Here is a 12,667-nt window from a genome sequence, read left to right as displayed (position 1 = left end):
CTACACCTTTTAAATTGCTGTTTTTTCACTTTCTTACTCTTTTTATTTCCTGATGATAAGTCAAGTTGAATTTGTGTTAAGTTAAAGGAGCCTATCATCATAGTGACTCCACTATAAAAATTTTAAAAGGGAGAAACTTTTAAGACCAAAACAAACCAGAGATTTTCACTACTTTGCATTTTGGGGGCTTTGAATCTGTCATTAGTGGTCAAAATTTGCTTCAAGCCTCTTAATGATCACTTAAGTTTATGAAAAGATATAATCCTTACCAAAAACAAACAAAAATAAAATATTTTGTGGTCAAATTAAGGGAATACTGAATTAAGTTTTAAAATCATACATTAAGAAAATATTATATATAATTAGGCTGTTAGAATTCCCTAAGATATAGGTAACCCCTCATTAATACGATACTTCTAAAAAGAAAACCACACTTTCTTACTGAATTAAAATAAAAGTCAAGATTTGTATTCCCCAGGTAAAGGAGAATGGCAAATGCTAGGTTCAGTTTGCTATTTTAATATGCCAAATATTTTTAACCAATAGAAGCCTTGTAAAGGAAAGGTGCTTAGAACAGCTATATCATTTTAGATGCCACCTCTGAGGTTCCTATGTTTGTTGCTCATCCAGTAAAACTACACTGAGTTAACATTAGAAAGAGTCAACCCATCTTCATGCAAAAGATTTTTGAAAAAAAAATTATTAAAAACAAACAAAATTAAAAAAAAAGAAAGAGTCAATCCAGCAAAAAGTCTGATACAAAAATCACCACTTTCCTTTACAGAATAGACACTATGTCCTTTAGGACAGTTCTGCGGTGGACATTAGTTTTAAAACAATCTTAAAACAAGATCAACCTTTCAAAAAGCATAGCAAACCTGGTTAATTTAGTTTAGAATAGTTATTTTCCAAAAATAGGAATTTTGGCCTCTTGCATTCAGTTCATATTCCAACAACTTAAAAGTAGTCAGAGGTTTCACGAGTGGATAATTCCCCCTGGTCACAATAAATATTGCCATAAAACTCAGCAGTAAATAGAACCAGCCTTAACAAATTGTTTTTCTTTTAAAGAAAGGAATGAAGTAGATATTTAGCCATAGTGATTTGACGTCTATTTTTAAAATTCTAACTGTAGTACTCTGCAAACAAGCATTCCCCCTTCCTCCCAATAACTGAATAGAGGACATACCTCAGAAGGTGCTTGCTGTGTGCTTATATAATAGATAAGAAAGAGCCTCATTTTATCTTCTGGAGTTCCTGCTACAAAGGTGAAAACAGATACGAACAAAAAAGACGTTCATGATTGTGGTTATTATGTATTACAGTCAACATTTACAAATACATCAAAGGCCAAAGCATATATAAATATGACAAACTATGGTTCTTGATTTAACTGAGTTAAAGTGATAGGCATTATAATTATAACCATGTAAAATACAGATATGGAAAAAGATTAAATGTGAGATTAGAGGGCTGTGATTATGGAAGCATCTCTATTGTCTCTTCCAAACTGTCTATAATGTTGATATTTACTTTTAGATATAAACTCAAAATGAAAAGAACAGATACATCGGAGAGCACACTTTCACTTGTACTGAAGGCTACGACTCCCCAATTTGCAGATTGTTTTTTATAGAACATAAAGCTCTCCTTCCCCCTATTCAAAAAAGTAACGGATACAGGCAGGGTAATCATATAATTCTATTAATAAAACAGGATATTTTTGAGATGGCAAAGGGGCACTAGGAGCAATTACATAAGGACAACTGGGCAACCAGCTGTAGGTCATTGGGTTATGAAACTTTGCTGGCTAAATACAATTGTCTAGCTGAAGCCTAAAGTCATTCTTCTCAAATTGAGGCCTTTAACTATACATATTTCTGAAGAGTATTAAATTATTATAAAGTTTGGGAATCCAAACTTTTATACTAAAATAAGCAGTGTTATATTATGCAGAATATATTTGCCTTAAATTTTAGAACAAAACATAAGATTTCAAAGAAATTTCTTGCTTGCAGTACTCTGAGCTACTACTCTTATTACCCAAAGCCCAAGACTGATCAGAGAAAATAATTTATTCTCCCATCTTCTATTGGGTGCATTTTAGTAGAAATGTGACAGAGTACTGGTCTCAACAAATAACAATATTCACTCTCACTCCAGAGTGTGTCCTACGATGCAAAAATGCAGAATTGTTACATTTTATTATGGAATAAAACTAGATTTTTTTAAAAAACATAATGACTGATGAACCATCGATTTTTTAAAAGTATGATTTGGAATCCAGACACTCATTCTCAAATTATCTTTATTCCCTGAAACTGACAAAGAATGGTAAAATAAAGATCAATAATAGGTTTTCCAAAGTTCTCATGTCTATGAATAAATATCCAGGACATTTTGAATATTAGGTGATGACACTCAGGGTCCTATTAAATACTAGGAGAATGCTGATATTTTTGTTTTAACAGACACTTAGCTGGGCTGGGTGCATGCTTCCACCAGACTTCTGGGGGTTGTGCTTCTATCACTGATTTTATTTTCAAAACCTTCTGCAGTGCTATTGGGACTTGTCCCATCAACCAGTGGCCAATTTAGGAACTGGCAGGTAGTCTAGCCTTTCACCTCTTAATCTTTGAAATGCTGTTTAGTTTCCTGCATGTGCAGTTCAGGGATGAGCCCAGTAATTCATAAACAACTTTTTAAGATTGCTTTCCTGAGCTCCTTCCTCTCCACAATCTCCTTGGCACTTTCCCATTCCCTTGGCCTTCCCTTTTTGGTGCTCTAGCCAGAAAACTTTGGCTTTAGTTACCCTGCCCCATCCTGCACTTCCTGCAACTATTGCTGCAACTGTGACCAAGAAGCTAGAGGACAAAGACAGAAAAAGAATAATGGGGCTTGCCCTATCCTCCTTCAGAGTTTTAGGGGCCTGTGTGTTGTTTTTAATATTCTTAGCATATACTTTCTAATAGTAGAAAAGAAGTTCCCTCTTTTGTTTAAAGAAGGAACAGTTCCTATTATCGCTCAAGGTGAAACATTTTATAGTTACTATAGAGTTAATAAATGTCCTAGAATATCTCCTAAGGTTTTAAAGAGTCATCTGATGGGAAGGGTTGGTGAGCATCAAAACTTATTTTGATGCCCATAAATTTTGCGAATTTATAATGACATAACCACAGGGGAACCAAATTGAATTTATAAAAACAGGTCCTTCACAACTGTAATTACTCTAGAGTCTGTAGCTATAGCCTGGAAACCTCTTGTCACACTTAAATCTCTCCTGTGACTGCTCTCTATTTTAAAGTCAGAATTTCCTCACTGAGTAATCTGATGTACCTTAGAGAAAAATTTTAAGTATAGTTTGGAGAGCTTTTTCTCCTGAACAATTTGATAGTAAGTTGCTGACCTGCTGTTCCACCACTCTCAAATGTCAAAGACATTCTCCAATATAACCTCAATATAACAATTATCAAACTCAGGAAATTAACACTGACACGTTACTACACTGATGTAGTAACTTACTACATGATACATATGCTACCTTTTAATCCTCAGGTCCCATTTCGAGTTTTATCAATTGTCTTTATAATATCTTTTATGGCAAAAGGATCCATTTCAGAGCCATATGTTCAATACAGTTGTCATGCCTCTTTAAGTCTCCTTCTGTATAAAACAGTTCCTCCAGACATTTCTTGACTTGCATGACCTTGATTGTTTTTAAGATTATAGGCTAGTTTTTTTCTAGAATATCACACAATTAATTTTTGTCTGATTTTTCCTCATAACAGACCTAGGTTATACATCTTTGGCAAGAATATCAAAAATTGATGCTGTGTTTTTTTCATGAAATCCTACTGGGTGGTGTACCATTATTTCAGTATGTCTCATTACTGATGATGTATACTATGATTACCTAATAAGATATTAATATTAATTAGGCTTCTCCATTATAAAGTTACTTTTTCTCTCTTTACAAGTATTTTGTGGGGAGGTACTCTGAAACTGTAAATATCCTATAAAATTTCAATTTATTCCTTTATGATGTCTGTATGGACTCATGGCTTCCTATTTCATTCAGTGGGTTATAATCTGTTATTATTACTTATTCTGATGCTCAAATTATCATGATCTGGAGCCTTTTTGAGGCGTCTTTTGGGTTCTTTTGACATGTTCCAGACTCATTTTGTACTTTCTCTCCCTGCCCCAGCTCTGGAATCAATCAGCCAGTTCTCCAAGGAGTCCTAGTGGAAATGGTATTTATAACCGAAAATCTTCACTAGTGGGTTACTGCTGCCCCAGGACCTCTCAGTTGGCACAACTAGGGAATGAGTACACACACAAAGATACACACACGCTATCTATATTTATTTCTATATCTGACACAAATATATAGTGGGGACACAAATATATAGTGGGAACACTAAGTTCACACCAATACCTCTAATTCCAACCCAAAACTATAGGTTCATTCTAGTTCTTTGCCTTCCTATATTTATAATTTCTTTCTCTGATAATGGGAAATCTGTCTCCTTTTATATTATCCAATATATTTACTGATTTATCCAGTCCCCTGTGTTTAACAAATATTCCATCTCTGCTGCCATTGCCTGGCCCGTATGGATGACTTTCTTCCTTCACTTGGGCTCTGATTTCCTACAATAGACCCATCCATATACCAAGACATACTTCTCACCCCACGTAGGCCCAGGCTAGGTTGTTCCTGTGTGGGGTCACCTTCCTCAATCTGTTAGAGTTTTTACATCCCTAGCTAGATTGCTCCCACATGTGAATACTCTACTCACCTCTCCCGAACTGTGATATCTAATGCCAGATTACCAACCTTCCCTCTAACTCACGTGTACATGCCTCTGTCAATCTGCTCAGGTTACACATCTTGTTCAGGACTAAAGCAGTATCTGATTGCTAGTTTGCACGAATGCCTACCTTGCTCTACCCTATTTAATGTATTCAGGAATAAATCAATTGAGAAAGAAAGGGGAAAGGAAAAAGAAAGGCTCTGATTACCTTTTTATCAACACACCTATTTGTTTCAACTTTACTCAAAACTTATTGTAAATAACAAGGAATAGCTCAGAAGTGATGGACTTATAACCTTTTACATTTCTTTCATTGTAAAATGCATATACTTTCAAAATGCTATGTTGCTTTTTAAAACTACGAACAATATTTATGGTTCCTCAGAAGTTTTTATGAATGGAATCCTTAATTACCAAACGGAACTTTTAAATTATTTTCCAATTTGGAATAAAGTCTAAAATTCATATCAAAACTATAACTGAAAAACCATCATTATTCAGCTTGAATAGCTTATATAAAAATGGTCCTAGGCTTTTCATTCATTTTGGAAAAAGCTGAGATATGAATTTAAAGCTATTGTGAAATGATCAACAGGTCTCTAAAGTTTAAAGAATTTTAGAGGCTAAGACTCTATGTAGGTACCATAATCATTATAATTAAAAGTTATAATTAGATTACATTTTCTAAGTATAGTTATGTTTTAAGAAACTCTAGTATACAAATATTTAGATAAATACAAATATAAAGAGATACAATACAGAGTTCCTTTAAAAGTAACTTCTCTAAACATGTAAAATAGAATTCAGTTTTAAATATATATATATATTTTTTTTTTTTTTGAGACAGAGTCTCACTCTGTTGCCCGGGCTAGAGTGAGTGCTGTGGCGTCAGCCTCGCTCACAGCAACCTCAAACTCCTGGGCTTAAGCGATCCTCCTGCCTCAGCCTCCCGAGTAGCTGGGACTACAGGCATGCGCCACCATGCCCGGCTAATTTTTTTTCTATATATATTTTTAGTTGGCCAGATAAGTTCTTTCTATTTTTAGTAGAGATGGGTTCTCACTCTTGCTCAGGCTGGTCTCAAACTCCTGACCTCAAGCGATCCACCCGCCTCGGCCTCCCAGAGTGCTAGGATTACAGGCGTGAGCCACCGCGCTCGGCCTAAATATGTTTTTTAAAGAAACTCTTTGGTAGTAAATCAAAGTAATTACAAAGTGTATCACTTAGAGACACTTGTTTTGAATGTTATACTTTCAAATCTTCCTGGAATTAGCAGAAATTATGCTTCAGCTATATCATTATAAACAAATGAATACAAAAAGCACTTAAATACTATCAAAGAAAAGTTCAATGAAATAAAATGCAAATCATTTTTACAGTTTAAGAACTACTGTGTTAAATTTTCAACAGAAAATAGCTCATTTAATTATCTCATTACTAGCACTGATTGTCAGAAAGACAGTAATTCTACTCAAAGTTTACTCAGAAATGCTAGATTCATCAGATGTGAAACTTATATCAACCTCAAATTTATGGTACATACCATCAGGGTCTGATATTATATCTAGAAGAGATTTATCCAGAGTAGTTTTGCTCATTATTTTTTCTTCATATTCAAAATATACATCCAGTTTTCTTGTCTGTTTCAAAATAAATATTTGATGAGAGAACATTAAACAACAAAAATGTACTAAGGGTCTCTCAGCTTACAAGTTTCCATGTTCTATGATCAATTTTTTAAAAAAACAAATGTTCATTTCTTAATAGAATTTAAAGTTTCTTACTTTTGATCACACATTATATGTTAAAAAAAAACCAACAATAGATTTACTATTTTGCCATATTTGACTTATAAATTCAGAATTAACTCTGCATGTCATAAATATATTAGCAATGATAAAAAACACAATTCTCAATTATTATATTAATTAGTAGCTAGCATATAAATCATATTGTACTCCATGCAAATTAATGCCAGGTGGTCATGTGATGTTTACTTTTTTAGTGTACAAATCTGCATATATTTACCTTAACTGAATAGACAGTTACCCTAATTAAATTATTTTCCATGTTTTTTAAAAATAAAACTGCTTTTCCTCATTAATTTTCCCATTTTATATTTGAAGTTTTAGACAATGGAAAAGTAGCAAAACTTTTTTCACTTTTTCTAATCTAAAATTTTGATTGAAATTACCCAAATGAAATTAATATATTAGAATCCTCCAAAGTAAATGAAAGTTATTATCAAGTATCTCTTAAATTATGCTTCAGATAATACAAAAGAGAAAAAAGAACATGCTTTCTATTGAAGGTGTTAAGAAGTGTGAGTAAAACCATTCATGAAATAAACTACGATACTTAGTAATACCTACAAAAACCAATATATAAATATAGAACATAAATACCTTATGCTACAATGATAGGATGAAATAGTTAACCAACTGTGGAGGAGGAAGTGATAATTTTGAGTTGAATTTTGAAAGTGATTTGGGGACACAGATATAGTTCATTTCAGTTAAAAAGATCATACCAAGGCATAACAGAGTAGAGACATGTGAACAGTAGACTGAGGAGTGAATTTCATATATGGGACAACAGGAAATCAGAGAGTTCTCAAACTTACTCCCTTGCAGTGGCACACAAAACCAGAGTTTTATAGATGAAATATAAATGAAATACAGACATTCAAAAAATCAAAACATAAAAAGGTGTATATTGAGAAGTCTTATTTCTCACCCCTGTCCTCTTCCATCCCATTTCCACCTGCTCCTAGATTATTTTTTCTATAGTTTAAAGAGTTTCTTTGGCAAATATAAACAAAGAGAGTCTATATTCTAAATTCTTCTCCTTTCTGACACAAAAAGTAACACACTAGACTCTTCTGCTTCTTCCTTTCACTGGAAAATATAATCTACATCAGTACATGGAGAATTTCCTTCTCATTGAGCTCTAGAGGAGTGTAATAAGGAAAAGAGTTTGGCTATTTCATAATCTTCAGACTCCCTGACATAGGAACTATTTTAGCTACTGTATAAAGCTACCTTGAATACTAAAATAGATAAGAGGTGAAGTCCTAGAAATGAGAAAGTCCTAGAAATATTATTAAAATTGAACAAAAGAAATATAAGAAAGATCCTAAGAAAAAGACCAGGGTGGTAGCTGCGAATAGGAAAGAGGTGGATTTTTTTAATAATTAATATGAAAGGATATGGGATGCAAAGTAGTGAAAAAAGCCAAAGAAAGCTCCTGGGGAACTAGGATGATGGTAGTAGGAATTATGTTAACGCAAATATTGGATTAGGAAAAGCGATTATCTGCAGAGTGAAGCTAGAAATGGAAGGGGGAAGGTGATAAAATGAGGTGTTACACTGACTTCCAGGACCTTCACAATCTGATCTAGCCAACCTTCTCTGTTTTACCACTAGATTCCGTTCCCTCTAGTCACATGAAATAACTCACTGACTTTTCATTAAACACTGTGTATGCTTTTAATCCTCTAGGCATAAGCTCAGGTTATTCTCTTAGCTTTTTAAAAATATATTGCTCTTCCATTATCTGCCCAGTGAATTCTACTCATTTTTCGAGGTCCACCTTTTTGTAGGTTCTCTGTAACTACTTCTTCAATCTCTGCTGTCTCCCCTCCTTGTCCCTTCTCCAATTTCTTTCTTGGCCAGAAGAACTCATTGCTCCCTTATCTGTGTACTGATGATACTTCATATACCTCTTCACAATAACAATGATCACATTATATTACTGTCCTTTGTTCATGTGTCATTTTTCTAAAACTATAAACTCCCTAGAGTGTATCTAATTACATGTTTAACCCCAGGGGTCTAACACAACATCTGGCTCATAACAAGTACTTGTATTTACTGAATTTTGAAGCCAAGAGTAGGACATATACAGACCAAGTAATTATTTTTAAAAGTCATGAAAGCAGATTACTGAATTTCTAGAGTAAAAAATGTAAAGAATCCAGACTTTAGTGATTTAATATATAAAATTAAGTATTCTAAATCTCATAATGTAATCTAACGTCTGTAACTATATAAATCGGTAAAAAAACATGGTTCACCAATTTATGTAGGTACAGACATTTGATTCATTTTACTATTCTTGGTGTATTAACTCACTTATACTTTAACTTCTAGTGAGCAATGGAAACAGAGTCTAAAAGCAACTTAATATGACTGGTAAGTGGTAGAGGGTTTCTTTTAGAGATAACAAAAATGTTTTAAAATTAGATTGTGGTCACAATATCATAGTAAATGTACTAAAAACCACTAGATTATATATTTTACTTAGGTGAATTATATGACATGTGAATTATATCTCAATAAAGTTGTTAAACAAAAGTTACAGCACTTCAACATACTGATTATGAGATAAGAGGAAAAGCAGTGAAGTACTGCACAGATTCTCTAACCTGCGTAAGAGAACTAGTATATGTTCAGTATCTATCATATGTAAGGCACTTATAGTTATGGTTTTCAAATGTTTTTAAACAGATAACCTCACGACCCTGTTTCTCAAACCAAATCTTCTGCAGAACTTTAAACATAAAATAGACAACCCATTACATGTCCCTATACGGCTCTAGGGTACCAGAATGCAGTGTTTAAAAATTACTAACTTACATCATCTAATTCTCCAAATAACACTATGAGCTAGGAATTATTCATCTCATGTTAAAGATGTAGAAACAGACACCACAGAAACGTATGTTTATTCAAGGTTACCAGAATAGAAGTAGTAGAGAATTGACATTCAAATCCAAGTCATACTCCAATAAACACCACAGATAAAAGAGCAAGGAAAATTACACTTTTCTCAAGAACAATTTATTGCTTCCTTTGTATATGATTTATGAAAGAAAGTATATTTGTCAATTAGCACATATTTGATAATCTATATAATATACGTATATATGGTGAAAGGTAATTTTGGCCAGAGATTTAAGATTCATAGGTCTTTTCTCAAATTCTTGAAATGAGGGAAAATACCTAAGAGAAGCAACTCCTTTAATTCCAAAGATTGATTATTCCTACACAATATGGACTCTAAAGATGATACAGTTTGGATAACAAGAGTGACATAAAAATAGACAAATTAAAAATATAAAACAAAATGTCAAGGTCAAGATAATAAAGATTTTTGGTAGCTTCAATAAATATGAAGAATGAGTAAAAGGAGAATATTATAGATAACCAAATGCACTATGCATGTAGTATATATTATATATAGTGAATATAAACTTCTTAGAGCCATACATTTCTCAAAAATCCCTTTAGAAGGGCATACTAAGTGAGGAATCTGATAAAAAATTCTAATGTTTTTCTTTGAATTTCAGGGTGGTCATCAGTGAAATTGATGTTTCTTTCACTTTTCAGTGTATGGCCTCAACATTTATATAAAATTAACATTATACACACACACACAAATATATATAATATACATACTATGTTAAACATTTGACTGGCTACAGTCTGTGGAGTTTAGAAAGAACAAAAGGAGGAAGCATTCTCTAAACTAGCGTGTCCCTTCCCTCACAAAAATGGATAACTCTTCAGACTCATTTGAGAAGTACATCTTTTGCCTTTTGAAAGTCCATTACCTGGGAATATTTGCCAGATGACCCATACAGTAAACAAAAGGAATTCCTTTTTCTTTCCTAATACTGCTGGGGATCTTTCCTACTCTTTACCATTCCTTTCCCCCTTCTAGCTACAGACACTATTGTTCTGCAACTTTATACTCACTGCCGGCTACAATTTCCAATTCTTACCTCAGTCTAATGACTGGTTGATGGCAAAGTCTAGAGTGATATTTCTTGGCCTTACCTCTTCTCCAGGCCCAAATCTACCCCCAATTATCATTCAGCAGTCAAAGGAAAGGCAAGAAGGGATCAGAGAGTTATACCTCCTTTCTACCATTAAGAATCCCAATATTCCTCTCCTCCTACTTTTCACAGAAGGCAGAGGGGACAATAAGCCCTTCTCTTTTGCAATACAACATTAGGAATATTCCAGATTATGAATTAGATAGGGTTTGTGTGACAGAAACATGTCTACCACATAACATCTGTAAGCTATAATGAATCTAGAACTATACCTTTAGAATGTAATCTACACCTAAGTTGAAGACTGTTTATACCTTAGCCATGCTTGTTCTTCCTTTCTTCTTCACATGTTTAATTCCTGACGTCTTTCAAGCCTGTATTTTGATATCCCTTTTTCCAGGTGGGTAGCACCAATAATGCTATATTATAAGATTCTGTGGTTGGTATATGTCTCTAGAGTATAAACTCCTTGAGAGTGCTTGTTCATTACTATATGCATAGTGTCCTGCACGATGACTAAAATTCTCCAAAAGTCAAATGCTTTTTATAACATAACAAAATAGCAGGTTATTTTATTTTCAGTTATTCAGGTGTGTATTTTGCTGCAATTCATACTGGTGGCTTTGCCACTTTATGCATGCATGGGTTTGCCAATGTGAAAAATTATGTTATACAAAAACCAGATGATCCATGAAATTATATTTAAAGGTATTCTATGATATGAGTGACTCAAAATATTTACTTTGGAGAACTTGCTTATATGCCAGAGTGACTTAGAAATCTTGAGTAAAATTCATCCTTATACTTCTACTTCACTTCTGCTAGAGATGGGACAGTATACTGTCAAAGTGAGAAACCTGGTTAGGATCTTCAATTTCTACAACAGACTATCAACTTTACCACTTATCTCATTTCCAAATGTGTGCATTTTTTCCCCAACCAAGAACAATGATTTTCCACCATTTTAGCAAATCAGAATGTGTAACTTCAACTTGTTAACTCCTATATAAAGCCCAATCAAAAAAAGTAATACTATAGATTATTTAAAGAATATGCAATCTATCCAATCTAGATACTAAAAATTCTATTCTCAATTTAAGAAGAACCATTAGAAGGCTATAAACTGAGCCCATACTATCTTGGTTGCTCATAGAACTGCCCTCATTGAATTGCATTTTAATATTATACCTTGGCTTTAATTAAAGTTAGCCACATGAAATCCATGAGTGTAACTGAATTAAATACATCACTACATCATTCAATTTATTCTAGATAAATTGCCCAATATAAGCAATGTCTTTTGTAATGTGACATTTAAAAATGCTTGAATAGAATAAAAACCAGAAAATCTTTCTGATACAAGTTTTTTTTTTTTTTTTTTTAGCTTAATTACCTCTCAATTTTATCTTGGATGCTAGGAAACTCGAAGCCAAATTTGGGAGCTAATACAACTATATAGCAACTATTTTGAGTTTTTAGTGGATTATTTTCATTGTATGTGCTATTTGGGGAAGCTGCCTTAAATCTGTTTTAGAATAAGTACACAATATTTAATGTATAAATCTATACTATATATTGATTTCTGCCAAAAATATCTAAATTCTGACTAAAATGATCTAAATAATAAAAAAATTAAAATGTACACAAAGTGATCTTTACAGATGGCAAGTATTAAAAATACAAATATAAGTGACCTCATTATCATGAAATATTGAAAATTGCTTTATAATATTTCTGTAGAAAACAGAGATTTATGTGGCACTTTTATTTTATTATGGCTTTCAGAAACCATTTACTTCTAATTTATTTAACCAATGTGTTGAACGCTTAAAATATATAGCTAGAAAAGGAACACCAAATTAAATCCAAAGCAAGCAGAAGAAAAGAAATAATAAAAACCAGAGCAGAAATCAATGAAATTAAAAACAGGAAATCAACGAGAAAAATTACAGAAACCAAAAACTGGTTCTTTGAAAAGATCAATTAAATTGATTTCCAGCCAGGTTTTAAA

The 12,667-nt window shown here is 33.0% G+C and overlaps 1 protein-coding gene across 5 annotated transcripts in view; it reads right to left on the bottom strand.

Moving 5' to 3' along the window:
- The window catches only part of SCFD1 (sec1 family domain containing 1), a 99,492-nt gene that overhangs the window by 36,348 nt on the left and 50,477 nt on the right, over positions 1–12,667 (bottom strand). For all 5 annotated transcript variants that reach the window (XM_069463989.1, XM_069463997.1, XM_069463981.1 and 2 more), the window contains 2 exons: positions 6,361–6,457; positions 1,190–1,260 (listed from right to left, as the gene is read on the bottom strand). In XM_069463989.1, coding sequence (XP_069320090.1) covers positions 1,190–1,260; positions 6,361–6,457 — 168 coding nt within the window. The remainder of the gene's footprint in view (positions 1–1,189; positions 1,261–6,360; positions 6,458–12,667) is intronic.

This window comes from Eulemur rufifrons, chromosome 2 (assembly GCF_041146395.1).
Source record: "Eulemur rufifrons isolate Redbay chromosome 2, OSU_ERuf_1, whole genome shotgun sequence".
Classification (NCBI taxonomy): Eukaryota; Metazoa; Chordata; class Mammalia; order Primates; family Lemuridae; genus Eulemur; species Eulemur rufifrons.
Note: the sequence above shows the minus strand (reverse complement) of the source record. Positions and strands in the feature narration are given on the sequence as shown.